At 34.2% G+C, this 27877-nt stretch overlaps 1 protein-coding gene and 1 pseudogene across 2 annotated transcripts in view; both read right to left on the bottom strand.

The window, feature by feature from the left end:
- ITCH (itchy E3 ubiquitin protein ligase) overlaps positions 1-27877 on the bottom strand; it is a 145485-nt gene that overhangs the window by 49578 nt on the left and 68030 nt on the right. For both annotated transcript variants that reach the window (XM_039864107.1, XM_039864106.1), the window contains exons 3-7: positions 20827-20917; positions 12842-12983; positions 11395-11519; positions 10325-10462; positions 4103-4148 (exon numbers count right to left, since the gene is read on the bottom strand). In XM_039864107.1, the coding sequence (XP_039720041.1) occupies positions 4103-4148; positions 10325-10462; positions 11395-11519; positions 12842-12983; positions 20827-20896 (521 nt within the window). In that variant the 5' untranslated portion in view covers positions 20897-20917. The remainder of the gene's footprint in view (positions 1-4102; positions 4149-10324; positions 10463-11394; positions 11520-12841; positions 12984-20826; positions 20918-27877) is intronic.
- Positions 11614-11732, bottom strand: LOC120604028 (uncharacterized; annotated as a pseudogene).

Below are 27877 nucleotides of genomic sequence, written 5' to 3'. Positions count from 1 at the left end.
TCCACAAGCCAGTTTTCCCTTGCTTGATTAGTCTAACTCTCCTTCTTCAGTTTTTGACAGAGTTAAATACCCTATCCTTTAAAAACATTTTTTCTCTTAACTTCTGTAATAATGCTTTTCTAATCTTGTACTCCCACCTCTAACCCTTCCTTTTTCAGTTTGTACTCTTCCTCCCATTCATTAAATGTAGGTCCCTAAGGTACTGTTTTTGTCTTCCTTTTCCATGAGTTTTCCCCTATGGTCTCAAATTCCATGATTTCACAGATCATCTCTAAAACGATTCCCAAATCAGAATCTCTAATCTTTGTCTAATTCCCATCCTCTAGTACCAAATTAACAACTAAATGCAGGAGATACTAATTCTGGGGGTAACACTGCTATCCTCCCAGGCAATACGATTTTTCTTCTCTCCTGTGCCTCTTGACAATTACCTAAGTCCCACTGACTGCACTTTCACATTCTCCCGCTACTCTTCTACCACCACTGCTTCAGTTCTAACCCTCATTCAGTGGATTACTGTAACAACTTTCCACATAGGTCTTCCCAGGTTCACTCACCACCACGTAATCCAAACTACATACTATCAAAATAATTTTTCCTATGGAGCTTTGCTCATACCAATTCCCTGTTTGAATATTTTTAGAGACATTTCTCTCCACAGAAAAAGATTCTATAAGCATATAATTGCAAACCAAATTTCCATCTGCCCCAAACCACTATAATGCTAAAAATAACTAACATTTATTGAGGGCTAAGCACTTATCTTTTTTTTTTTTTTTTAAAAAGCATCCCACTCTAGGCAGCAGTAAAAACATGATAGTCATGAGCTCAGGCGCTGAAGGCAAGATAGTCTGAGATTCAACTGTGCTATTTACACTATTAACAACTCAGGCAAGTTCCTTTCCCTTTCTAAGCCTCAGTTTTCTCATCACCTTTAAAAGCAATACCTACTAACCTCATAGAAATGTCTGTCTTCTAAAGTCTTAGAAACCCAGAAGACACTGTTCATTCCTCAGATTATTTATGACAATCTGATTCTTGATTCTACTATTAATTGATTGATTCCACTCTCAAACTCACCACCTGCCATTTCCCACTTTCAATTACTTTCAGCTAAATACAGTGACTGAAGATTTCCAATAGAACACCCGTGTTCTTCCCCATCTCCATGATTGTTTTCCTTTCTTCCACTTAGAACTTCCTCTCTCCAATTCCCCCAAGACATGGATACCCAAATTACAACTATGCTTTATGATCTTAGGTCAAATGCTATTTCTTCCATAAAGCTTTTACACATTTTATATAATAATTTACATTTAAAAAACAATCATGTATTATTTTCTAATACAAACAGTTCAAAAATGAAATAAGATCAAACTAGCTCTGAAGTAAAAGAACATGGGATTAAGATGGAGTGATAACTCCTGGCAAATTTCACAAACCTAGATTTTTGAGAAACAGACTTTGTTATATAACTGAGTAAAATTCCCATAATAGTTTATCATATTCTAAGAAATACTTCTTTATTCTGATCTAGCAGCATCAGTATCACCTGGAAACTTGTGAGAAATGCAAATCTTGGGCCCCACCCAAGATCTAATACATTAGAAACTGAGATGAAACTCAGCGATCTGTGGCTGAATAACTCCTCCAGATGATTGTAATGCGCACTCTGAATTTTGAGAAATATGCTCATACTAAAATAGCACTGGTGGTTTATTTTAGTTCCCTTAATAAGTAGGTGTGAAACTAAAACCTAAAACGGGACTCTGAAAATCAACAGGGAAACAAATACACTATACATAATTGTCAGTGTGGACTCACCACCACTATTATCTTTAAAAAGCAATTAACTACTAATTATGTGCTACTGTAGCTTTGTTCCTTTGTTCCACAATCTTACAAACCTCTGCTTATCTCACCATACATATATATCTGACCTATCCATAAGCTCAGGATAAAGAACCCTGGAGAACCAAGATAAAGACATATAGTACAATAAAGTCATAAGAAGTACACAAATCAACGAGTAGTATTCAAGAAGGCACAGCTAACAACAAAATCTTGAACACCAGGCAGCAATCATTTTGGTATTTCATAAAAATGACAGAAGACAACACTCGGAAATATAAAACATCCAGACATGCTATGAGGGAAAGTAGACCAGTAAGACTACATTCATGATATACACATAGCTTAAATTAAGACAGAAAGATAAAACAACCTAAACCGTTTAGTAAACTTAGTAAACTTCTTAAATGATAACTGGGGCAGGGAGGAGCGGAAGCCATTGTTCAATAGATATATATCACCCTGCTTTTTAGTTATGAAGTCTGCAAATAAAAGCAAAAGAAAAAAGCTAGTCATGGCCATGACTGTTATGCAGTAACATTTAAACGGCATTTGACAGTTTACAAAATGATTTTCAAACTAATCATCTCAGATATGCTTTCTGGAATAAAAGCGTATACAAAGGAGTTTATGCTTAACACAAAAGACATGCTCAATGACTAGTCTGGCAGTCTCGGAAATGTAGAAGACACTATTCTTCAGACCACTTATGACAATAATTCACTTGGGAAGATGTAAAGCATTGATTAAATAAATGGCATGAAACTAGCTAGGGCTCAAGCAATGCCTTTGCAAGAAATTTATAATTATCTACAGTGGTTTCATAAAAATAAGAAAGACATTTGCAAAAGAGAAACAACAACGAGTGGCATAACAAAACTTTTCAATGGGCATATAAAATTCTATCACATTCTCACTTATTAATGCAAAAATAAAAGTTTATTATACAAAAGGAGAATTAACTGACCAAAGCAAACTGAAATAGTAAAACATTTTCACATGGAAAATTTTAGGAATTCAAATAATCTTCTATTAAACATAAAGCTAAAAAGGGGCACAAGAGGCATAAATTGCCTTCTATTCTATAGAGATAGTTACATAATTTTTTTAAAAAAACTTGTTTTCTACTGCTTTTTAATCACAGTGAGAAATAAAATAGTTATTTTCCTCTTACCAAGAAGTTACTAATCCTTAATACTCTATCTCTTGTGAGGTTAGTATTAGTATAGGAGAGATGATTCTTTATCACAGGAGTGATTCTGTGAGGGCAGACCTCCATTAGGTAAAACACAACAGCTTTATAAACTCTGATTTTTCCTAAAGATCTTAAGGAGTTGTCTTTTTAAAACTTTTTATTATAAATTTTTTCATATATCACAAAAGCACATAGACTAGTACAAGAAACTCCCATGTACCTACCTATCGACTCAGCTTCAACAACCATCATTTTGTTCTACTTGCTCCACCTCTTCTCCCTTGCAGCTTCTGACACTATAACACCCCATCTTTCTGGTTACTTTTCCTTATGTTCTATGACACTGCTTTTCTGCTGCTTCTCCTCCTCTGACTACTCCTTACGTGATTCATCTTCCTACTCGTTCCTTACCCAGTTTGGGAAAAACAAAGAATCCAATGGGATTTTATAATTCTATTTAAGACATGTTATGTCACTTACTGTTTTAAGATCAGGATCATCTCCTTTGTCAATTTTTATCTCCCATTGCTGGTTTCCAGGAAAACCAATAAACATTTAAAGTCTGTTAAGTCAGTTAACACAATCTAAGGCATTCAATATTTTCAGGCCCTATACTAAAGGTAAACAGGCACATGAAAGTCCTGAATCTAGACTAAGAGTAAACAGCTGGTACAAATCTCTGCAAGACCCAGAAAATATCACAGCTAGTAGTGACCTTCACATATACCCAAAGTTTGTATCTTAGAAGAGCTCAGTGATGGCCCTAGAATTCTGAACTCCTGCCTTCGAAAAAAATGCCAATAACTCACTTTCTACAAGCTGAAGAAAGTTATTAGCAATATGGGTATCCCTGGCCTACTCCAGAGAACTGTAGTCAGATAAGCTAAGAGTCTTGAATCTTTCATAAATATTTCCTTTCTTACCTAGAGCCCTGAAATTTTTTGACATTTATTTATCCTTATATCAATCTGAACTTGAAGTTTGGGCTAAAATCAATCTTTATTCATCCTCCCTTATCTCATCTGCATTCTTGGTAAGCAATAAGTGAACTCTTACCTTGTTTCATCCTTAGGTCTGGAACCATCATCATTCTGTGAAGCACCTTTAAAATCAATAAAATTTAGATAGAAAATGAGTTTCAAAAACTGATTTTCACCTTTTTCCTAAACATGTTATGTAAGCAAAACTTTTTATTAAATCTTTCTAGTAAAGAACAACTAGAACTTAAATTCCAACATGACACTTAAAAGAAAAATGTGATAATGTTCATATGATTGAAATAAAAAAAAGTTACCAAAATCTTGTGCAAATGTTTACCATTATGTATAAGATATTAATTAGTAAAGGTATATTACTTCTGGGCTACTTCTGCCTTTCTTGAAATACATGTTTGCTTGATTCTAACACAAGGCTGTTATTTTAGACATCTTTTGTATTCCAAATACCTCACAAATAAAGTGCTGATTACCAGAAAGAAAATGAACAAAATAGATTCTGAAAACAGAAAAACCAGTAACATCTCTTATTCAAGGGCCTGGAAAACAGCTCCAAGAATAGGACACACAAGTAGGTCCTGAAGTGGCCAAAATGAATGCCACAACACTCATACTTTCTTCACATTTTATTCATGGAAAATATCTCTAGGATTTAGTAAGGGCCTGTGTACTATAAAATGTTAGAAAAAAGACACACTGGTTAAAGCAAAAACAGAAGGAAAAACTAATAATAGTCCCTTATGAATATAGTCATAATTTCAAACAGTGAAATCATCACTATATTACTCCACAGAAATCCAAAACAGTTTGAAAAGATATACACACCCCTACGTTCATGGCAGCATTTCTTACAATAGCCAAGATATGGAAGCAACCTAAGTGCTCATCAATAGATGACTGGATAAAGGAATTATGGTACATATATACAATGGAATATTAATAAGTCATAAAAAATAATGAAATCTTACCATTTGTGACATGTACACTGGACTTAACTGTGCCTTTTAACTCATGTATAACATGGGGACACTAATGACACCTACCTCACAGAGCAGTTGTGAGAACTGAACATATAAACATTTATAATAGTGCCCAGCACACAAACACTCCATAAATATTAGCTATTATTTCTCACAATTCACATTTCACCAGCAAAGCTGAACAAGACATTTTTGCTCATTATTTCACCTTAACATAGAATGAAGCCAGAACTATGAAATTTATGGCATAAGTTATTTAGGTCTAGGCTTATGCTTTAAACCAAAGAATAGTTTAACACACACACACACACACGCACACACACACACACACACACACGCACACACACACACACACACACCCGATGCGATGGATAATCACCGAGACACCAGCTGTGTAAAATCTGCATCTTACAAATGTGTTGCTCTTTAAAAGTATTACCAATCAAAATTTCCTCAAGAAAAACTGATCAGATTTCTAAATGCACAAATTTTATCTACAAGACATTTTGGAATAAAATCTACAAAGATCTCCTCTATTCAGTAAGCTACTCAGAAGCGCCACCACCACCCCCGCCCAACCTGCCGTCCACAAAATAACTAGCTCTTAAAAGAAGTAATTTAACACACTGTTACTATTATCCTAGGTGCCTAGCAATCTCCCCCCCACCCTACCACCCTGCTCCCCGCCAAAAAAGAGGGGAAAGAAATAAGTGAACTGATACTACTGGAGCAGGAACAGGGTACAGTACACAAATGTGAAAGAAAGGGTTACCTGGAGGGCTATTAACAGTTCTAAGATGGATCAGAAAGGATAACCTGTGTTAGCAGCAAGGTAAAGTGGCTAAACCAGAGACTGTCACATTAGGCTCGGGATCCCGGAAAGGAGCTAAAGTTTTCCCAGGTAGGTGGGCAAATCCTGGTATTAGCAGAAGCAAAAGAAATTGTCTTTGGAGCAAAGAATCCCCAATTTAGGCCTCTAAGATTCCCAGACTAAAATCAAATATATACTGGCAACCAAAGAGCAGCAAACACATAAGAAAACAAGCCTCAATATATCTCCAAATATTTCTGATACTAGAAATTTCAAATAGAGTGTAAAAAAACTACATATCAAAAGAAAATTAACAAGGAAGAAATAAAAAACTATCAAAAACAAGCATCAGCAATTTCACTCTTGTGAAGTGAAAATGTGCAAAAAGAAACCTGTACACAAGTGATTATAACAGCATCATTTATAAGTCATTAGTAGCCTAAAAGTGGAAATAAAACAAATGTCCACCAGTGGATGAATTGATAAACGAATTATGGCTTATACTTATATAATGGAATATTACTCAGCTATAAAACATAAGGAAGTATACTGATACATGCGTTGACTTGGATAAATCTCAAAAGTAATATGCTAAGTAAAAGAATCCGGACACAAAGATCAGATATTAAATGACTATATGATTGCTTTTTAATGATATATCCAGAATAGGTAAATTCACAGAGACAAAAAGCAGATTAGTGATTAGCAGGGGATGGGTAGGAGGAGGGAGTAACTACTTAATGGGCAATGGTTTGTTTTTCTGGGGTGATGAAAAAGTTTTGAAATTAGAGAGAAGTGGTGGATACACATCATTGTGATTACACTGAATTGTATACTTTATAAGGTTAATTGTATGTTATATAAATGCCACTTCAATTAAAAGAACAAAAAAGGGGCATATTTGAAGAAATAATACTATAAAGCTGAAAATGCATATATCATTATATCTCAACAATTCTACTCCCAAATATATATCCTACACAGACCTTTTAACCTGTGTACCAGGAGACATATACATATATAAATGCAAAAACATTTAACGTATCCCTACATGTTCATAATGGCAAAAAAATGGAAACCACTCAAGTCTTTTGGCATAAAAATGGATAAATTGTGGTATATTTATCCAACATTATTATTATACAGCAGTGAATATAAGTTAATTACATATACAATAATATGGATAAATCTTAAAAGAGAAAACTGCTATTTTTGCGGAGCTCAATAGTTATGGCAGGTGTTTAGGGACACCTGCATATGTTATTTAAAAAAAAAATTTAAATAAGGAAATGACAAATTCAAAATTAGGAATAGTGATTATCTCTAAGGGAAAAAAAAGAATGATGCAGGGAAGAAATTACAGGTGTATACAATAATACTATCAATGTTATTATAATGAAGTATGTGGTAGGTTCAGGGTGGTCATTTCATTATGCTGGTTTATATCTTATATTTATAGCATAAATATGAGAATATATACTATGTATATTACAGGTGATACTATAAATCAAAATGCTTTTTAAATTGTAAAAATGAATGAAGACTACAGTAAAGTATTAGTCAAAACCAACAATGATCATATTATACCCTTAATACTTCAGTTTTTTAAGTAGCACTAGTAAAGTAAGATAAATACATAAAAGTGTAGAAAGGGAGTTTTACTGGCTTTTTTGGGACAGTAAGTTAATATTCTGAGGATACATAAAAAATGTTCAAATGTAAGTCAAATTTTTAAAAACACCATTACAGCAAAGTTTCTCTCTGTTATATAATTAGTTGGTACCTGGACTCAGTTGAGATCTGGTAATTTTGAATATTTGGTGAAGCAAAACATTTAGGCTATTTCTTAGAATTTCTATTACTGCTAAGAAACATTACAGATATCATGACACATAAAAAGGGTATTTACCCTAAAATTAAAAGGAATCATAAAAACTAGAGTCTAATGCAAGAAAGATGAGATAAAAAATGAAATGGAACACACACAATAAGAACCAAAGGTCACGTACGCCAAAAACTATCCCCAAATTAATTTTAAATACATCTCCAGAGTATATATTGTAAAAATTACAGAACTTTACAAGAATGTTATTTTATAATCATAAATTTAAGAGTAAAATTTCTCTTTAGGAAAACTAATGTCTTTGGCAATAATATATAATAATATCTTGATGGATGCATATTTTGAAGACAGGTATTAAACTAACACTCCACCACCATCTGCCCAAGAACTAAAAAAGAGATAATGGGAAGTTCTTATAGATATGAATAACTGCCCACATTCAATTTGTTGAGTTAATTTATATATGAGAGCTACAACTGTAAGTCTACATAACCAGCAAATTAAATAAAAGCTTTTTCCCAGAGACTTACAAAAGCAGATGTAACTATGTTTTTAACCTTTTTCCTGTTTAGAAAAAAAAAGTGCAGCTTGCTGCCAGCAGTAATTTAACATCATGCGTAGGAATGTGATGTTTTCTAGGATTTGACATTATCAGCAATCAAAAATTACTATATTCTGTAAATGGAAATACCACTACTAAAAACAGAATGCTATAAATAGAATGTCATTTGTTTCCAAAGACTATTGATATACCAGAGTGATGTGAAAATAATAATAAAAGCGAGATATTTGCAAACTTTAGGGGTACAATTAGGACTGTAATCCGCGAGTTATCTCACGGTAAATGCTGTAGCTGCAAGTACCCCCTGCAAGTATTCTCAGGGCAAATAAAGCAGCGGTCCCCAACCTTTTTGGCCCCAAGGACCAGTGCTCCAATGAGAATCTAATGCCTGATGATCTGAGGTGCAGCTGAGGCACTAGAGAGTGACAGCAAATACGGATGAAGCTTTGCTCACCCACCCACTGCTCACGTCCTGCTACGTGGCCTGGTTCTAAATAGGCCACTGACCAGTACCGGTCCATGGCCCAGGGGTTGGGGACCCCTGAACTAAAGGAAAATATCTGGTCAATTTATGTAGTTACTTTCTAAACCAGAGAAATAAGAAAGCATCAAAGAAAACGTTACAACTAAGACTCTCAGTTGGATAGTAAACTTGTTCCCTGAGTGAGAGAGGGGTGAGAGAGGTAGGGTGGGATATAAAGCTCTTTAATTTTTAAATAAAGCTTGAAGAAAAGTGGAAAGAACATACAAACATGCTGAGTAAATTTTGTTTCACTGGAAATAGGTTTAGTTACATAACTGCCATTTTTAGAAAATTTATCCACCAAAAAGCGTGAACCAAAATTTATTAAGTACCAATTTTCATAGTATACCTAAATATATAGCAAGCTATATTATTTGGGACTTTCCATATCAAAATTCAGACTTTCTTTTTATTTACATTATTAAAAAATTAATGAAAAATATCCATGTCTACAAGAACAGATTTCTTCTAAGAACCATCCTATATATGCGTTCTTTCATTAAAAATCCAATTTATAGAGAAATGTAACTATTATAGAGGTCCAGTGAATAGTGGTCACTTAAAATGAACATGTCAACTCTGAAGCAGTATGACCATTTCAGAAATTTCTCTCCACCCTCATTAACCCCAAAGATATACCAAGACTATCTTGAAAGTCCTGCTATTAAAAAAGGTCATGAGTTTAAGAGGAACTAGGAAGTCTTCCAAAGTAGAAACAAAATAAATAGCACCTGATAACTGTAAAATGTTACATAATGCAGTTTCTAAGTAAACGAAAAAGATCTTTGTCAGACTAATCAAAGAAACCACTAATCTATTCTTTGTGTTGGAGCCTCTAAAATCTGTTTCAAGTGAAAATTCACTTGTTCCCTGAGTAAGAAAGGGAGTGGGAGAGGGGAGTAGGATCTAGAGAGAATCCACGGAGTAGTTTCATTAAGCATGCTAGCTGTTCAGGCACGGCTTGAGTGCCATCAAACTTCTTTCAATTTACAGTTAATGTTTATTCCCTTTAACAAACACTAGTAAACCATACATTGTAAGATATATCAGATAACACATAATAAATTGGTTCTGTCATTATTATAACGCAAAGACATCTCTGTAAATGTAAACCTACAGAAATGAAAAAAGAATGGCAAATGGATTTCAGCTTGTATTGGCTGTCCAGTACAGTACTAAAAAGGATTTTAAGTCAAATTTAAACTCAACCAGACACGCTAAAGACAATAAACTATGTCTGTCATTGGCACTGGAGGGGGTGTGGCATCATATATGCCACATTAACTGCCACCTACAAAACAAATACTTTACAAATCATCATTTCATCACTCATAGGGCCAACTGTGATTCAACTTTTATTTGGCTAGCCTTTGAACTTATAGAAAAATGTTTTATTCACAGAAACAATACACTAAAAAGAAAATGTTTATAATGATTAATGTCTTTTTAAAGAGGAAATAATTTCTTTAATGTGAAAAAGAATAGCAATGATTACATACATCATACTACAGTGGCTGATGTAAGAAGAATCATTAAAGGTCCTATAACAAAAGTGATTACTTACTTTCTGAACATGTCGTTTCACCGTTGGTAACAACTTCAGTCTCTAACTGTAGCCCATCAAGACAAACTGACAAGTCTCCTATTGTTTCTGTTGGCTCTTTGTCACCTACAAGCTGTAAAGTCACAACTACTTCCTCAACTGAAAAAAAATAAAATTACAGAACACAGAACAAAAGTCATTGTTTTTTCTTTAAGTCATCTTAACTGTTAAAAACCCAATGTTAAAAATGTCAGAAACAAAAAAATTTACATATTGCTCACTATATATGTATTTAAATTATTTTAACATTCTTCAAGCAAGGTTTCAGGCCTCATGACACCAAAACATTTTAAAATGGAACAAAATTTGGTAATGCTTTATAGTCACAATGTAAAATGCTAACAGTTCAATCAGCTCATTTATTATATTCATTCTATCCTCACATAAAATGATCCATGACAACCAAGATTTTTCAGCAATATATGCCTGAATTATATTGAGTGAAAATATATCACTTAAAAATGGATTATCTCATAAGCCCTAAATGAGAAATAAAATTCATGGAAGTACGTTTCAAATAGTCAAGAGGCAGAAAATATTTATGTTTTAAAATCATGATATATCAATCAAAACAAGTACATTTCAGGTTTTTATATATCTATATAATATATACTACACATAAAAAAATACAACCATCTAAAATGAGGAAATTTTAAAAATAAGCATTTGGAAAGGAAATCTGTCAAAACATTAACTGTATTTGTCTCTTTGAAGTAGGATTGTTTTTACTTCATCTCTGCTCCATATTTTTTACTTTTCCATGATTGACTATATAGTATTTTAACAAATATCTATTTACTGCAGAAATATTTATTTAAAACATCAGATCCAAAATGAATGACAAAACCAAGGCTACTCAGAATGCTTTAAATAGTTTAAGATTCTTCTCCATTAATATTATAGTAATGGAGAATATTTTAAGTAAACTTAAAAACTAATAGTGAACACAGTCATTCTATATGTTTAGCATATGAATTTCCTACAGAAAAACAAACAAATGAGCACAATTTCTACTACTTTTATATACATACGTTTCATATTGTTTGACTTTAATGTTTCATAGATATCTAATGCAGCAGTTCCCAACAAAACATCAGATTTCAGTGTCTGGTGACTCCACACACGAAAATGTAATTTACTTACAGGAGTGACAATACTAAAAGTGAAGAAAGGTGAAAAAAATATTTCATTTAATATCATGATGGGATTCTAAATAAGTTACAATTACATTTTTTTTCTTTTTTCTTTTTTGCCTACAGTACCTGGTAATCCTAGGTGGTCTCCCATCCAAGTACTAACCAGGCCCGACCCTGCTTAGTTTGCGAGATCAGACGGGATCGGGCTTGTTCAGGGCGGCATGGCCATAGACCAGTAAATTCTTAAATTTCACTCATTTGTTCAAATTCATCAAAAAGTACATTAAGATGCCTTAGAACTTCAAAAATCCATTTTAAAGAATAATATAGGCATATCCAATTTGTTTTGTCATTTATTGGGAATAAATACTGTCCACATAAGTATGTATCATGTGAAGAGAAGAGCTTATAGTTTCAAATGCCTCATCTCACCATTTAGAAACAAAACTTTTTTTTAGTCACTGGTTTCTATCTCTAAGGGAAAAAAAATGCAAGAATTCCAAATGTTAAATAATGAAAGCAATTTGTTTCTATTTGATGTGGTGACAATTAGTTACATTTTGAAATACATTTTAATATACATTTGGTCCCCAAGTCAAATATGCTATATTACTGAATCATGCTTTTTCTTCCATTTTGATTTAAAAAATTAAAATTAACCTATAATTCCCTTGAATGAGTGTTCAATATCAACATTTGGGGCACTGTCAGTAAGTATTGACATTGAGTTATATCCTACTTCTATGAATTCATACTAGAGATAAAAACACCAACATGCAGATACATGTACATGGATTTATACTGTAACACTATCTAACAGCACATTAGAAACCAACTGATCAATAAGGAACTAGTAAAATAAGTGATAGTCCATTCATATTAAGAAATATTATGTAGCTATATAAGGGAAATTAGAACTGTATGTACTCAACTAGAAAGGTAACCACGTATGTCAGGGATAAAAGCAGAGTTGTAGAATAAAATAAATAGTATAATTTTTTTAAAGAAAGAAAATCTCTGAGTAGGTTCTGTGGGGGGCATAATAATTTTTAAAAATCAACTACTTTAAAAAATTAAATTAAAAAAAAACAAAGCAAACTACTCATAGCCCCCTATTTCAACCTTAAGTTAAGGAAAGAGCTGCTAAAAATCTTTTTAGGCCAATGACCTAAAAACGGAAGTTATCTAAAGAGAAACAAAAAGGGAACTAGAGAAAAGAATCCTAGGAACATGGGGGGAAAGATGAGAAGAAACAAAGCAAACAAGTAAGAAACTTTTTTAAAGCTGTATTTCTGCTCATCTACTAAACAAAATGTAATGTAGAAAATACTTTCAAACCTACACTGTAAGGGGTTGCTTCCATTTGGGACTGTTCGTATTGTTGCATTTTTCTGTCTTCTTTGACTGTCCATCTACTGCAACTTCCACATAAGGACTTGGTCCAAACCAATTCTTTTTATTTTCTTTAAGTTTTGCTGAAATGACTAAGTAAAAGAAAAGAGAAAACATTTCAATAATTTGAGATGTCAGTCCATCCTTCAAATCACTTTAATTTCATAAAGGTTAAATAAAACATTACTTTTACTCAAAGAAGCAGGTTTACTCTAAAATATTTACTAATTTTATTCACTAATGACCTTTGCATTTCCTTCTACCCTAGTAAATCAATATAGGACGTCCCCACACCAACCATCCAAATTCCCATCAGTATCATCAATTCCCACTGTCAGTATCAATAGTCCAAGAACTCTGAGGTCAATGCAAAAGTACACTGAAAAACCTGGTCAACAAATATTTGAATGCCTACCATGTATCAGATACTGCTCTAATATCTAATATGGATAGAGGAGTGTATGGTGTAGAAAAGGCCCTGGCCCTTAAGGAGATAACATCCTAGTTAGAGAAAAGTCCTTCTGATGAAAAAACAGACTAACGTGGCAGAATGTGACTTGGTAGTAAGGAAGGCCTCTGAGGAAATACTTTTAAGCAATCACTGAAATGACAAGGAGCTAATCATGTGAAGAATGGAGGTGGGAAAAAGGAAGCATTCCAAACAAAGCTTGGCATATCTGAGGAAAAGTATAGCAATCAGAAAAGAATAAGAATGGTAAATGAGATAAGAACACTTTTAGCTAAGCCAAGATAAGGAATTTGTGTTTTATTCTAAGCACTCTGGAAAGCCACTGGAAGTAGAGAATTACAAACTAAGATTACTTGTAGTATCTCATATGTCTCATACTAACTTAACAAGAGCTTCCAACGCGTGCATCTTGAGATACTGACTCCTTACCCTTCACCTCTGAGTTAGTCACCTTTGCCATAAAATAGCCCTTTGTAAGCCCCTTGGAAGATACAAGAAGAAGATTCAAATCTAGGAGAGCAACCCATGGTTCCCATACGTGACAACTCATTGATTGCTTCCTTATTAATGTGGTGATCACAGCCAAGGAAATACTCTATCACCTGGATATCTACTCCGACAGAAAAGTTCAGAGAATGTCAGAGCCCACCAAGGTTAAGGGGCCCTTGGAGTTGCTAGTGAGTTTTTATAGCAGCTATCCAGGAAATTCAACATTCATTCCAAAGCACAGACTGTCTGGGCATCCTAGCAGACACAATTCGGGGTGGCAGCACTGAATCTCTTGACTTCTCACAGATCAAATACTGTCCTTTTGTGCTTCTGTGCCTTTTTGGTAGCACCCAAGCCAGCTAGAGATTTACTATTCTAACAATGTATGCATATTCTATAAATTAGGGCTTCATCATTATTTTGAAATATGTGGTATAATAAAGTTCAGTCTGATCTGAAATCAATATGTATTACCCCCCACCCAAAATAAAAAATTCTGTCAAAGATAAGAAGAGCTGCAAGAGACAATGTTGGGAAAGCAGGCAATAAGGAGCCACTGAGAATTTTAAGAGTGCCATTCAACAAATTTACTGGGTGCCTACAACACATATTAGGTGTTGTTATTAGCACCAAGGATACAGATGATTGGATTAACAAAGATTACTCTATTGTAGGAAAAGTAAGTTGAAAGACAAAAGTAGGAGTTAAAAGATACTATAGTAATGTATATTGACAATGGTTTGGACTAGGGTGGTGAACATGGAAATAAGGGAAGGATAAGTATTTTCTAAGGAGAACCAACAGGATTAGATTCTATGAGGAAGTTGAGGAAAAGCAGCAGGAAGGATAACTCCCAGGTTTCTGGCATGTATAAGTGGATAGAAGATGATGTCACTTAATAAAATGGAAAAGATCTAGAAAAGAACTAGTGTGAGGAGGGTGGCACGGGAAGGAAATCAAGAGTGTTATAATGAATATATAAAATTTGAGATGCTTGTGAGGCTTTTAAGTGGAAACATTAAGTAAAAAATCTTTTCCAGAACAGGAAATATTCAAGTACTTGTGGACAAGACCTCTCTGATTAATATGTACTATAAAGCTCTAATACTTAACACAAAACCAAATGTAATTACAGAATTGCCAAAGAAAAATATTTTTTAATACATTTAATACTATTTTTAATACATTTCTGGTTTGAGAAAAGGGGAAATAGTGCAAACAACTATGCATAAACCCACTGTATTTCAGGAGCTCTTGTGGTCCTGAAAAACTGATTAAACCTAAAACACAGGGGGAGTTGTAGGCTTGACAGGTAAGAAATGATTTGCCCTCAGTGGCTTTTTAGGGTTTAAACTTTGGAAAGCTATTTTGACACATAATCCCACCCAACTCCACAAAGCCATTTTAGGAAACTTTTAATGGGAAAATAAAAAAGGTAAGGGAAACTAACACCAACTGTTAGTGTTTACCATGTGTCTGGCATTTAAGTATTGTCATTTCAATACTCAAGACTATTCTGTGAGATAGGTATTATCATCCTAATTTTACACATAAAAAGACAAGCTGAACAAAATTTTTAAGTTTGACCAAGGATCACTGCAAAGCCTGGATAGAAGAAATTATTTAAGTATTCAAATCTCAGTTTAGATTGCGTAAAACTTTTGTTATAGTCCTGTTATGAAATATATCAATGTACTACCTTCCTGAAATTTAAATTCCTGTAGTTAATCAAAAGAATAAAAGATCTGTAAATTATAAACTGGAAAAATAAAAGGAACCAGAAAAATGTCAGTATCATGTCATCTGCTGCAAGAGGCCCCTAACAACTGTCTGTTTTTATTCTCACTTCTCCAATCCAATCTTTTACAGCTACTAGAATTATCTTCCTAAAACAGACATGACTATGTCAGTGCTTTTTGATGATTCTCTAATGCCTGCAAAATGAAATTTAAACTCTTCTGGGGTATTTTGCATTGTTTACTATATACCATTCCAGTCTCCTCCTATACCAAATCTCGCTGAGCTCCCTGGTATGCTAACCACCCCTAAGCTGTTTGCTGTCCCTCCCAAGGGCCATGCACTTTCATGCCTCTGTATGTGCTACATCCTGCTCCCCTTTTCTATTCAATAAAATCTTATTACTTGAGAGACAGAAGCTTCCTTCTCTTTGATTGAATGCTTTTTTAAACCTAAGAAGTTAAACTGTTCCTGCTGCCATGCTTCCACAGCATTTGAATATTTATGTATGGCTCCTACAGTTTTTCATTCTGTCTTTGTTTTTACTAAGTTTATTAGTTTTTACTTGTTTAATTCACTCTGTAATACTGTTCAAGGCAAGGATGTAGCCAGTCTTTGTAACTTCTATAGCACTTAGTGATTTAAACCTGAGAGACATTTAATACATTTGTTGAACCAAAGGATTAGTCAAGGTAGAAAACAAAGTTCCCTGCTTTATAGTCATGCTTTATAGTCACACACACAATCTACTGCATATACATATATATATAGTTTTGTGATTTATATTAGTGTTCTTCTGATCCTTCTGTTAAGGTCAATGTTTTATGACCTGATTTCAGTTCTACATCTCTGGTACAAAATAAAACTTTGACAATTTAAATGTAAAGAAAACAGAAGTGACTCCTTAGCTTACCCAACCCATCTCAGGAACCAGGAGGCTATAGTGAACAAGGTAAAACAAGTAAGGGTGTTGAGACCAGGTAAAGTAGCAGTATGATAAGCTGGTATGCAATAAAACCAGTTAGGCAAGTGCTACCCTCTGTGGTCAGAAGTCATGACAGGCCGCTGTGGCAGAACTATGTCCTGGCCAGGCAGAACTGAATATAAACTCTTGACTCTAAAATTTAAATATGAAGGACCTTCCTGGTCCCCAAGCAATCAAAGCTAAATATATAGTATTCTAGTAAATTTGGGAAAATACAGTAAGATTTATTTCCAATTAGTAATAACTAGAATCAAGATGATTTTTCTTCAAATGATGCATTTTAAGGAAAGACAGACTAAGAAATTTCTAGGAAATACCAAAGTACTTACTTTGCCAACAAAGTATAATGTTAGCATACAGCCAGCACCAAATAAAAAAGCACAGATAAATTCGGTATAATAGATGAGGTTATGTATAGAACATAATTAAATAGGAAATGGCCAAAGACAGAAGAGGATGTAAGAAAACAGACTTACATCCAAGATAAGGGACCCAAACCACAGGATTAGAGAAAAAGAGTAGATAATCCAGGAAATGCAAAAGTAAAAATCGGCAGAATCTAATAATGGACAAGATACAAAGGGTAAAGGACAAAGAAGTAAAGAAAAATCTAAACATGAGATCTACCAGTTAGTCTCTTGATAACAATGTTAAAACTTCCATTCTGGCCATAAATTAAACTTTTACAATAAACATCAATGATCTTTCACAAACAGTACCATTCTTGCCATTCTGGTCTCTTTTAAATAAAAATAAATAAATAAATAAATAAATTCAAATGTTAAGAAGACAATGTAAAATAAGCAACAAACCTTATAAAAGATTTAAGCTTAGACTGCTGTTAAAATATTAGATATGAGCAATCTTAGAGGAAGAAAGAAATAAGGAATTAGAGGAAATATACTACACTGTACTTATACAGTGTTTTGGAGTCTTCCAACTTACATACATTATCTTCCAACAACCATGTGACAAAGACACTAATATCCACAGTTCAAAGGCGAGGAAACAAAGGTTATTATTAATGTCAATATATAATGTTAATATTAAAATATTAATGACATGCACAAAGGTTACGCAACTATTAAGTATCAGAACAAGGACTAAAATCCAGGGATATTAATTCCCCTGAAAACAGGAATTGTTAATCTATATAGATTTTTTTATTAAAACTGGGGGTGGGTGGCTAGAGGACATCACCAAGAGTTTAACTGTAGAAGTTTTAATGGCATGTGAATCAAAACATTGAAAGCATTTACTATTTTGTTAAAATTTTTCTATGTCTGATAAATCATACAGGAAAGCTATTGCCCAACATGAGGCTCAATACAGGTGTACTGAATACCAAATAAAATGTTAAAAGGTCATTTAAATGTCAATGGAAGTTCTTAAAGGGAGTACAACAAATTACCTTAACCTGTGCTCGAGAGTAGCACAAAAGACAATCTTTCCCATTCAACTCAAACTTGAATAGCTAAATGGGTATTTGGGTTATATCCATAAATTAGTCACATTAAAGTTATAGAAAGTGTTATTAATGCACTGGAACCACATTTTTTTATTTTATTTTATATAAATGCTTAAAAGGTGAGGCTGCCTTTCCTTTGATACTCTTATAAAAAATTTAGTGAAATTAAAACTCATCCAAGTTCTCTAAATCCATTTATCGACAGCACTATGAATTATTTTTTTAAACCTCTATTTTGCTACAATTTATAATAGATGCTATTTTTCTGAAATAAATTTTTCATTTGCCCTCAATCTGGTAAGGGAGCTCAATAAGCAAATATATATTATAAACAAATAATAGGAATATTATGTATTTATATATGATAGAGTTAAGAAAATAAATTTGAGCAGAACCACAAAGTAGAATTTTAACTTTTGACCTTAAATTCACTTATCAATCTTTCACATCAACTTTGTAAAAACATAAATCTGACTGATTGCTCTTTGTGGAAAACTTCCCATCTCCCTTAGCACTGATCTTTTTGCAGCCCTGACACACCTGAAGAAGATGACCCACTTCCATTAATTGTCATGACTCCTCCCTTCGCAGTAGTGGCTTTGGGGATATAAAGGGAAGTCTTGTGCATTTTCTTTCTTTATGCTTCTTGTTCATGTTTTCTCCTGAAAGGGCCCTTTTCTACCTCTCTACATTTAAATAATAGCAATGCTTTAAGCACCACCTCCTTTCACAGCAACTCTAGCCAAATACTGATCTCTTTTTCCTAACCAAAGTTATCTCCTCTTGCCATTACCATATACCATGTCATTTATTTTTTACACTTGTCTATGCCTTCCTCGATTCTAGAAAGATGTTGAAGCAGCTGACAATAAAAACAAATACTATAACTGATCTATTAACAGAATAAAAAATACAATGTCATTAAAGGGATTTGTGCAAAAAACTTAGTTATCCAGTTTCTAGCATCAAAAGAAAACAATGAATTATGAAGGACACTTGATTCTATTCAACTTGGCACTTTATTATTATCTTATGCTCTCCACTTGTCTCATAGTTAATGATATATCTGCTAAATATGACTTTTATTCATTATTCATGGTGTTTGTTTTTATTAAGCTAATTTTGCCCTGAAATTGTGCATTCTCATAATTTTTAAATCCAAGATTTAAAACTTTAAAATGGCTGAGGATCATGTCTTCTTGAGGTGTATTCTGGCATTTATTAAACATTTTTCTTACTGTAATAATTATGATAGCAAGTAAGATAGGTAACTTATGCAAAAAAAAAAAAATCTAAAAGAATATAAACCTAAATCTAAAGGAATAATATTTATCTCTCAAGGACTGAGATAAGAACCCCTCACTTTATTATTTTAGTTTTTAAAAATAAACAGCATATATATAGTATTTACCTAATCCGAAAATTATTTTGTAAAAGATTGTTCCAATTAAATGTTTCAACATTAAGCTGCTCCCCAAAAAAGAAAAGCCCTAAGAAGCCTGACCCAATTAAGTCAGTTAATCGGGCTAGTTTGAGGATGGGGAAAGGGGAAACAATTAGAATCTGGCTTTAGCAAAAAAATATTACTATCTTTCACTGGGAATCAGACATTACTAAGGAAAGAGACTGTAGTTAGTAAAGAAATTCCCCAAAATAAATTCTAAGATCCTGTCACCTTAAGAAAGTGTTACTTTTATATAATTCAATCACTTTTAGGTTTTGAGGATAATAATAATATGGTTTTTGGCCTACTATTCATAATCCGGAGGTGTTATAGAACTTAAAATAATAGAGAATAATTGCTCTATAATCAATAAATACCATTAAATTTAAGGGAGAGAGACTGGGGTTTCTCTGTGATAAGACACACATATATCCGAAGAAAATCCAGGGATTCACCCTAAGTAGTGCAAATAGTTCATATATGAAGACCTACAAAGAGACTATATGGTGCCAGACTGTAAGGTCTTAGCCCAAGCTAAAGAAATTCTTTACCACAGTCAAAGAAATGCAATATCAGGTAGCATGTTAAGAATATTAATCTGAAAGTAATATATTTTGTTTTATGGTTAGAGAAAGAAACAAAGACAGAGATATTAGTTAACTAACAACAGCAACCAAAAAATTTAAAGACATTGCTCCGAAAAAGATATACGAATGGCAATAAGCACATGAAAAGATGCTCAACATCATTAATCATCTGAGAAATGCAAATCAAACCCACAAGGAGATACCACTTCAAACCCACTAGGATGTCTGTAATCAAAAAGCAAATAACAAGCATTAGCAAGGATGTGGAGAAACTGAAACATTCAAACATGGCAGGTAAGAAAGTAAAATGATACAGGATGCTTTGAAAAATAATTTGGAATTCCTCACAATGCTAAACATGGATACTATATGACCCAGCTATTCCACTCCTAGGATATACTCAAAAGAACTGAAAACACGGCTTCGGAAAAAATTGTACATAAATGTTTCATAGTATTATTCATAATAGTTGAAAAGTGTAAATAACCCAAATACCCATCAGCTGATAAACGGATAAATAAAATGTGGTATGTGTTTACATGAAATATTATTTGGCGATAAAAAGAAATGAAATGCTAACACATGCTACACAAAAAAAACTGAAATAAAAATGTACATTTTACATATCTACATTCTATTTATTCATTCAAGCAAATGTTAATTCGCATCTGATAAGTAACAGACACTAAATTTTTCTTAAGATTATTTTTTATGTTAGGGGGGAAAAGTAAAGTAGTAGATCTTTTTAAGACTTACCAGTGATCTGAAGTTGTGATTTCATGGTCAGGCTACCCATTGAATCAAGCTCTAATCCACTGTCAGACATATCATCAACAGGATAGCAAACCTGAACATGGCAAAGGAGACACATAAACATCAAAAATTCCCATTAAAAAAAAAGTAAATACTGCTAACCAGACCATTTCCACATCCCACTGAAGGCCACATAATAACCAGTGGCCTTCACATTGCTAAATATAACTTTCAATTCTAGTATTCATCTTGCCTAACCTATCAGCAAAATCTGACATGGTCGATCAAACCTTCTTCTGAGGTTTACTTTCTACCCTTGAATTCTCAAGACACATTCTCTAGGTTTGCGTCCTGTCTTACTGATTATTCCTTCTTAGACTCCTCTGACAATTCCTTTTCTTCTTTGCACTCTGTTAATGTTGGAGTATCCTAGGTTCTCTCTTATCTCTCTGTATGCATTCCCTCAAAAATGTCATCCAGTGGTAAATATTATCTGTATATCCAAAGTCCCAACTTTATATTTCTATCCCAGACTTCACTCTTCACTTGGGTATCTAAAAGACATCGCAAAGTTAACATATCCAAAAATGAACTCCTTATCTTCCCTGTAAATTATCTCAGTTGATGACAATTCCATCCTTTCAGATGTTCAAGCCAAAGATCTTGGAGTCATCCTTGACTCCCTTCTTTTGTTATTTCCCTTCCAGTCTCTGGCAAATTCTGTTGTCTCTATTTACAAAACATATCCAGACTCTAACCATTTCTCACTACCTCCACCACCAATTTGTTCAGAGCCTTCTCTGACAGCCATCTTTTTCCTAGATTTTGCCTCTCTCCTTGATTACTGCAAAAATCTAGCAGAGATCTCCGTTTCTACCCTCATCTAGCCTCAGTGCCAATTCTCAACACAACCAGGATGATGACTCATTTAAAATATTCAAAACCCAAAAAGGATTCCCATTTTACACAGAGTAAAAGCCTAATTCCATACAATGACCTAAAAGACCTGATATGATGCATGCTTCCCCTAATCTCAACTACCTGGTCTTACTGTCTTCTGTTTTTCTCTACTCAAACATCTACTTCCTTATAATTCTAGCATGTTCTAGCCTTAGGGGCCTTTATTCTATTTGTTCTCTTGACAATTTTACAGTCTGTTCCACCTATCCTGGTCATTTTTTTCTTCTATAAAATATAATCACCTTCTGACAAAGTATATAATTCATTGCTTTTGACTCTCTTGGCTAGAACATAAACTCCACGTGAGCAGGGATTTTGTTTTGTTCACTGATGAAATTCTGATGCCCAAAACAGTGCCTGACACATAGCAAACAAATATCTGTTCAAGGAAATGAACGAAAAAATGGCTAATTATACTAACTAAAAAACTGTAGGTAACATTATCTTGTTCCATCCCTAATCATAGAAGAGTTAATCACCAGATGAAAACAGCATGATTCATTAACAAAGATTTTATAACAAAGCAGGTACACTTGGGCTTGATTCCTGGCTCAACACTTACTTATTATATGATACTGAGTTATATAGCCTCCTTGGGTCCCGGTATCCTGTCAGAAAAATAGGGATAACACTACCTCTACCTCATAATTGTTATAAAGACTGAATGACTGTATGTGTGGGGGGGGTAGGGGGGGGAGGGAGCTCTGTAAATGTTGTTATTTATCATTAATAGTATATGAATTAAACTAAATATGTTTTTAAAATAATCTATTCTTAGGCTTTTGGAGACTAGATAAAAATATTAACAATATTTTGAGTAGATCAAGGTAAAGATTAAAGTCAAACAAAATACAAAAATAAAAAGGCAAACAAAATATCTTTAAACTGTAAATATTGCCTTGAGTTTTTATACAAAATTAGGCTTCTGTTAAAATTTTTAAATATAAAACAATTCTGATCTTCTCAAATCTGCCAAAATGAAATGAAACAATAATTCTTACTGAGATGAACTCTATAAAATTCAGTGTTTTATTCCTTGACTTATACATGAAAATGCACAAAGCTAAATTTTTGGCCTTAATATGCTGATAATTTTTAACTACTTATACATATTTGTTTTAATCAAAATTATTTTAAATTCTTTAAAGAAATAAAAATTACCATTTGTATAATAGTAAAAAAGAAAAACTACAGATATAACCTAAATATCAACTGGCAACCAGTTATATAAATCACATATTCATATTACAGAAGAGAATACTATGGAGCCATTAAAACAAACTTATTGACTGAAATCGAATGATCCCATGAACTTTTTTTAAAGTTACAAAATACATACAATATGATGTATATATATACAAACAAAAACAAACTATATAGTTCTATAGGTACACAGACTTACAAATAAATGTAGAAAAAGTATATATCCCATACTGGTTAACAGTGGTTTCCTTCAGGGAGGAGGGAGGTCTATGTACTAAAGAATGTGATTATGGGGAACTTTGGTTTTATATGTATTGCTAGAGGTTTTTAAAAGAAAATGTGTATCATTGATGACTTGTACAATTTAAAAACCAGGCAAGACAATGTATGGTGTCAGGGGGTACCAGGCTTTATCGGGGGAATCACTTCATACATTATATAAATGTTTAAATACTATGCTGTACATCCGAAATTAATATACTATTGAATGTCAACAGTGATTAATTTTTTTTAATTTAAAAAAACAAAACAAATGAAGAATTTAAAAATATCAGAATGAAAAAAGAAAAAACAGGCAAGACAAAGTAGATAGAATAGAAACTAAATACTTCAAGTCCCATATTCTCCCCTGAGCTCCAGACTCTTAGGTCTGACTATTATTTACAACTGCCTACATAGTAAAAATGACTAAATCAAAACTCTCTGTACCTGGGCATACTCACCCTAGCCTCAACAGCACCATAATTCATTCAGTTGCTCAAGCCAAAGATACATTCATTATCTTTCCCTCACTAACATGTTCTTAAGATTCTACTTATAAAATATACCCCTACTATAAACCTTAAAATATATACCTACTTTTTCTTCTCTTCTTAACCATGTTATTCCAAGCCACAAACATCTATCCCTTCCCAAACAAATTTCTACAAGTCATTCATTAGACTGGTCTCCCTGCCTTTCCACTTGCTCCCAGCTCTGGCTCCCACCATCCAGTCTCCATATGGAAACCAGGGTACTCTTTTAAAAATGAAAGTTGAATCATGCTCTACTCTGTTTAAACACCCAATAATTTCCTATCTCACTTAAAATAGAATCCAAACTTCTTATCTTGGATTACAGAAGATCCCCTCCAGTCTACCCATGACTGACTTTGACTTTACCTTATGTCATTCTCCTCCTCACCCACCACAAATCTGAGTTTATTTCTATTTCTCAAAAACACTACGGTCATTCTACCCTTAGAGCCTTTGCACTAAGTGTTCCTTCTGCTAGGAATGCTTTTTCCTCTACCTTTAAAAGCTAACACTTCTTATATTCCAGCCTCAAGCTAAATATCATCTCCTCAGAGAGATTTGTTCTTACTATTCAATCTAAAGGAGCCATCCTACTACTTTATATCACATCACTGAAAATTTTTCTGATTTGTTTAAGAACTGTAAGGTCCACGAAAGTAGGGACCTTGTCTACCATATCAAACAGTGCCTGGAATATTTTGTGTTTTTTTTCTTAAAGTCCACAACTTATATTAAGATTCACTATTTGTGTTGTACAATTCTTTGTGTTGTATGGGTTTGACAAATGCATAATGCCATGAATCCATCATTAGAGTATCACACAGAAAGATCTCACCACTCTAAAAACTCCCTATGCTTCACCTATTCATCCCTCTCCCCTCACTCAGAACCCCTGGCAGCCACGGATCTTTTTACTGTCTCTTGTAGTTTTACCTCTTCTAGAATGTCAGGTAGGTGGAAACATACAATTTGGAGCTTTTTCAGACTAGCTTCTTTCACTCCAAAATATGGTTAAAGATTCCTCCATATCTTATCATGGCCTGACTGCTTTTTAAAAAAAAATTGCTGAATAACATCCCATTGTGTTTGTATCATAGTTTATCCATTCACCTATTGAAGGACATCCTGGTTGCTTTTAGTTTTGGGCAATTATGAAAAAAGCTGCTATAAATATGCATGTGCATGTTACTTATGAACATAAGTTTTTAACTCAATTGGGTAAATAGGAATATAACTGCTGGATAATAGCCTATATTTTAGCTCTGTAAGAAGCTGCCAAATGGTACTCCAACCAAAGTGGTTGTACCATTTTGCATTCCTTCTAGAACTGAAGGAGAGAACTCCTATTACTCCATATCCTCGCCAGCATTTAGTATTGTTAACTTTTTGGTATTTGCCAGTTTAATAAGTATACAATGCTATTTCACTGATGGTTAATTTGCAATTCCCCTACAACATATGATGTTCAGTATCCTTCCTTATGCTTATTTGCATGTATATTGTTTAGTGAGAAATCTGTTCAGATCTTTTACTCACTTTGTTTTCTTATCGTTGCATTTTATATCTGTATCTTTTAGATACAAGTCCTATAATGTGTTTCACAAACATTTTCTTGCAGCCTGTGGTTTCTCTTTTCATTCTCTTAACAGCGTAAAGGTTCTGGTCACCAATTTTAACTTGGGTATGTGTGCGTGGATGAGAGGCTTCCCCACACCAAAGAGCAATTCTCCAACACCAGCTGGGTGTCCTACAATTTAACTCAATTCTGACACTATCTACCTGGAGACAGTTATCAGAATCCACAGTCCTATAAGACTGCCCACTCCAACTCCACTGCAGACACCAGTCGTCAAATCCAGGTTGTCACCTATGCTTTTGACCAGCCAGCTACAGACTGGAGATTCCAACGACTTCGTCTTTAGATCTTATTAATTTGCTAGAGCGGCTCACAAAACTCAGAGGAACATTTTACTTACAAGGGATAAGAGTTAGGGGCACACAATAGATATACTGAAAAGACTGGAAAGGAAGAGGCTAGAGAAGTAGACACTGAGGGGAATAAGGGTTTTGAAAAACTCCTGGACATTATGGAGAATCTAGAAAACCATGGATATGCCCAGAGTTGGATGCATGCTCAGAAAAGATCTGAGAAAACCCTGGCTCTTATCTTTGGTTGACGATCAGGCTCCGAACAAACAGAAAGTGAAAACTAAGGCACAATTTTAAACTGCTGGATGAAGTATAGGAGTGCCTTAACACAGAGCCAATCTGCAAACACTGGGAGGGTTAGGAATTATTTTGGGGGCGTTCTAAGAGTTTAATGATATCTATCAAATCACTAGCTAACTACTAACCTAACAGAATAGACTTTTCAGTGCCCTTACATGATAAGGAAAACAAGCTACATAAAATTAGTTTGGAAAAGTCATCAAACAAACAACCACAACAAGCAGCAATAAGAAACCAAGAGGCGAGGAAAGAATCTGATTTCCAGAACTGCCATATTGTAACATTCCAAATGTTCGGTTTTTATACCAGCAAACCGAATTCAATAGCACAGGGGTCCCCAACCCCTGGGCCACGGACCAGTATCTGTACATGGCCTGTTAGGAATTAGGCTGCACAGCAGGAGGTGAGCGGTCGGCAAGCAAGCAAAGCTTCATCTGTATTTGCAGCCACTCTCCAGCGCTAGCATCACTGCTTCAGGTCTACTCAGATCACCAGGCATTAGATTCTCATAGGAGCACGAACCCTAACGTGAACTGCGCACGAGAGGGATCTAGGTTACGCAATCCTTATGAGAATCTAATGCCTCGTGATGAGGTGCAGCTGAGGCAGTGATACCAGCACTGGGGAATGGCTATAAAGACAGATTAACAGCAGAGAGGTTTGACTGCATAGAGACCATAATAAATCAACTGCTTGCAGACTCATATCAAAATCCTATCAGTGACTGGCAAGTGACAATTAGCTGCTAGTGGCTTTATGGTAACAGGCTTTATAGTGACTAGAGAATTGATGTACTTCAACTATATGTCAATTAAGCTGCACCTGGTGGCAGACTTTAAGTTAGAATCTGACACTTATTTTCGTCTGCAAGTGGCCTGCTCATTATTTTATTTATGACTTCTGTCCACACCTCTTTCCCACAATGCACACTTGCCTCAGTCAGTTTTGGTAAGCCCACAAGCCAACTCCAGTCAAAATGAGTAAAAAATAAAAGTCACTAGAGAGCTTCTTTGAAAAGGGGGAAAGACAAAATGATGAGACAGCAGAAGACTCTAAGACTGCCAACAAAAAGAAAGCTGTATTTAAAAGAAAATACCAAGAGTCCTACTTAAATTACAGGTTCATTGCAACAGGTGATTCACATTCTCCAAGCCTGCTTCGTATAATATGTAGCAAGCAGCTATCCGACAAAACCATGAAACCTTCAAAACTGCTTTACCACATGGAGACCAAGTACCCTGCATTAAAAGACAAGCCTTTGGAGTTTTTCAAAAGAAAAAAAAAGTGAACACGAAGAACAGAAGCAATTACTTAAGGCCACCATTCATCAAATATGTCTGAACTAAGAGCATCATTCTTAGCGACTAACCACATTGCTAAAGCTAAGCCCTTTACTATTGGTGAAGAGTTGATTCTGCCGGCTAAGGACATTTGCCGTGAACTTTGAGAAGCTGAAGTTCAAAAGGTGGCATGTGTTCCTCCTTCAGCTACCACTATAACTAGACAAATTGATGAAATAGCAGAGGATATTGAGGCACAACTGTTAGGATTAATGAGTCACAATGGTATGCAATCCAGGTCGACGAGTCTACTGATGCTGACAACAAAGCAACAATGCTTGTTTTTCTGAGATCTATTTTTCAGGAGGATGTGCATGAGGATATGTTATGTGTACTTTTGTTGTCAACCAACACCACGGATGCAGATCTATCCAAGTCTTTGAATGATTACATATCAAGAAAACTGAATTGGTCATTTTGTGTCAGGATATGCATGGACGGAGCAGCTGCCATGACTGGATGGCTTTCCAGTTTCACTACTCAGATCAAAGAGGTCGCTTCTGAATGTGAGTCTACGCATTGTGTCAT

This window comes from Pteropus medius, unplaced genomic scaffold (assembly GCF_902729225.1).
Source record: "Pteropus medius unplaced genomic scaffold, Ma_sr-lr_union100, whole genome shotgun sequence".
In the NCBI taxonomy this organism is placed as follows: domain Eukaryota; kingdom Metazoa; phylum Chordata; class Mammalia; order Chiroptera; family Pteropodidae; genus Pteropus; species Pteropus medius.
This window is presented reverse-complemented; position numbering and strand designations above follow the sequence as displayed.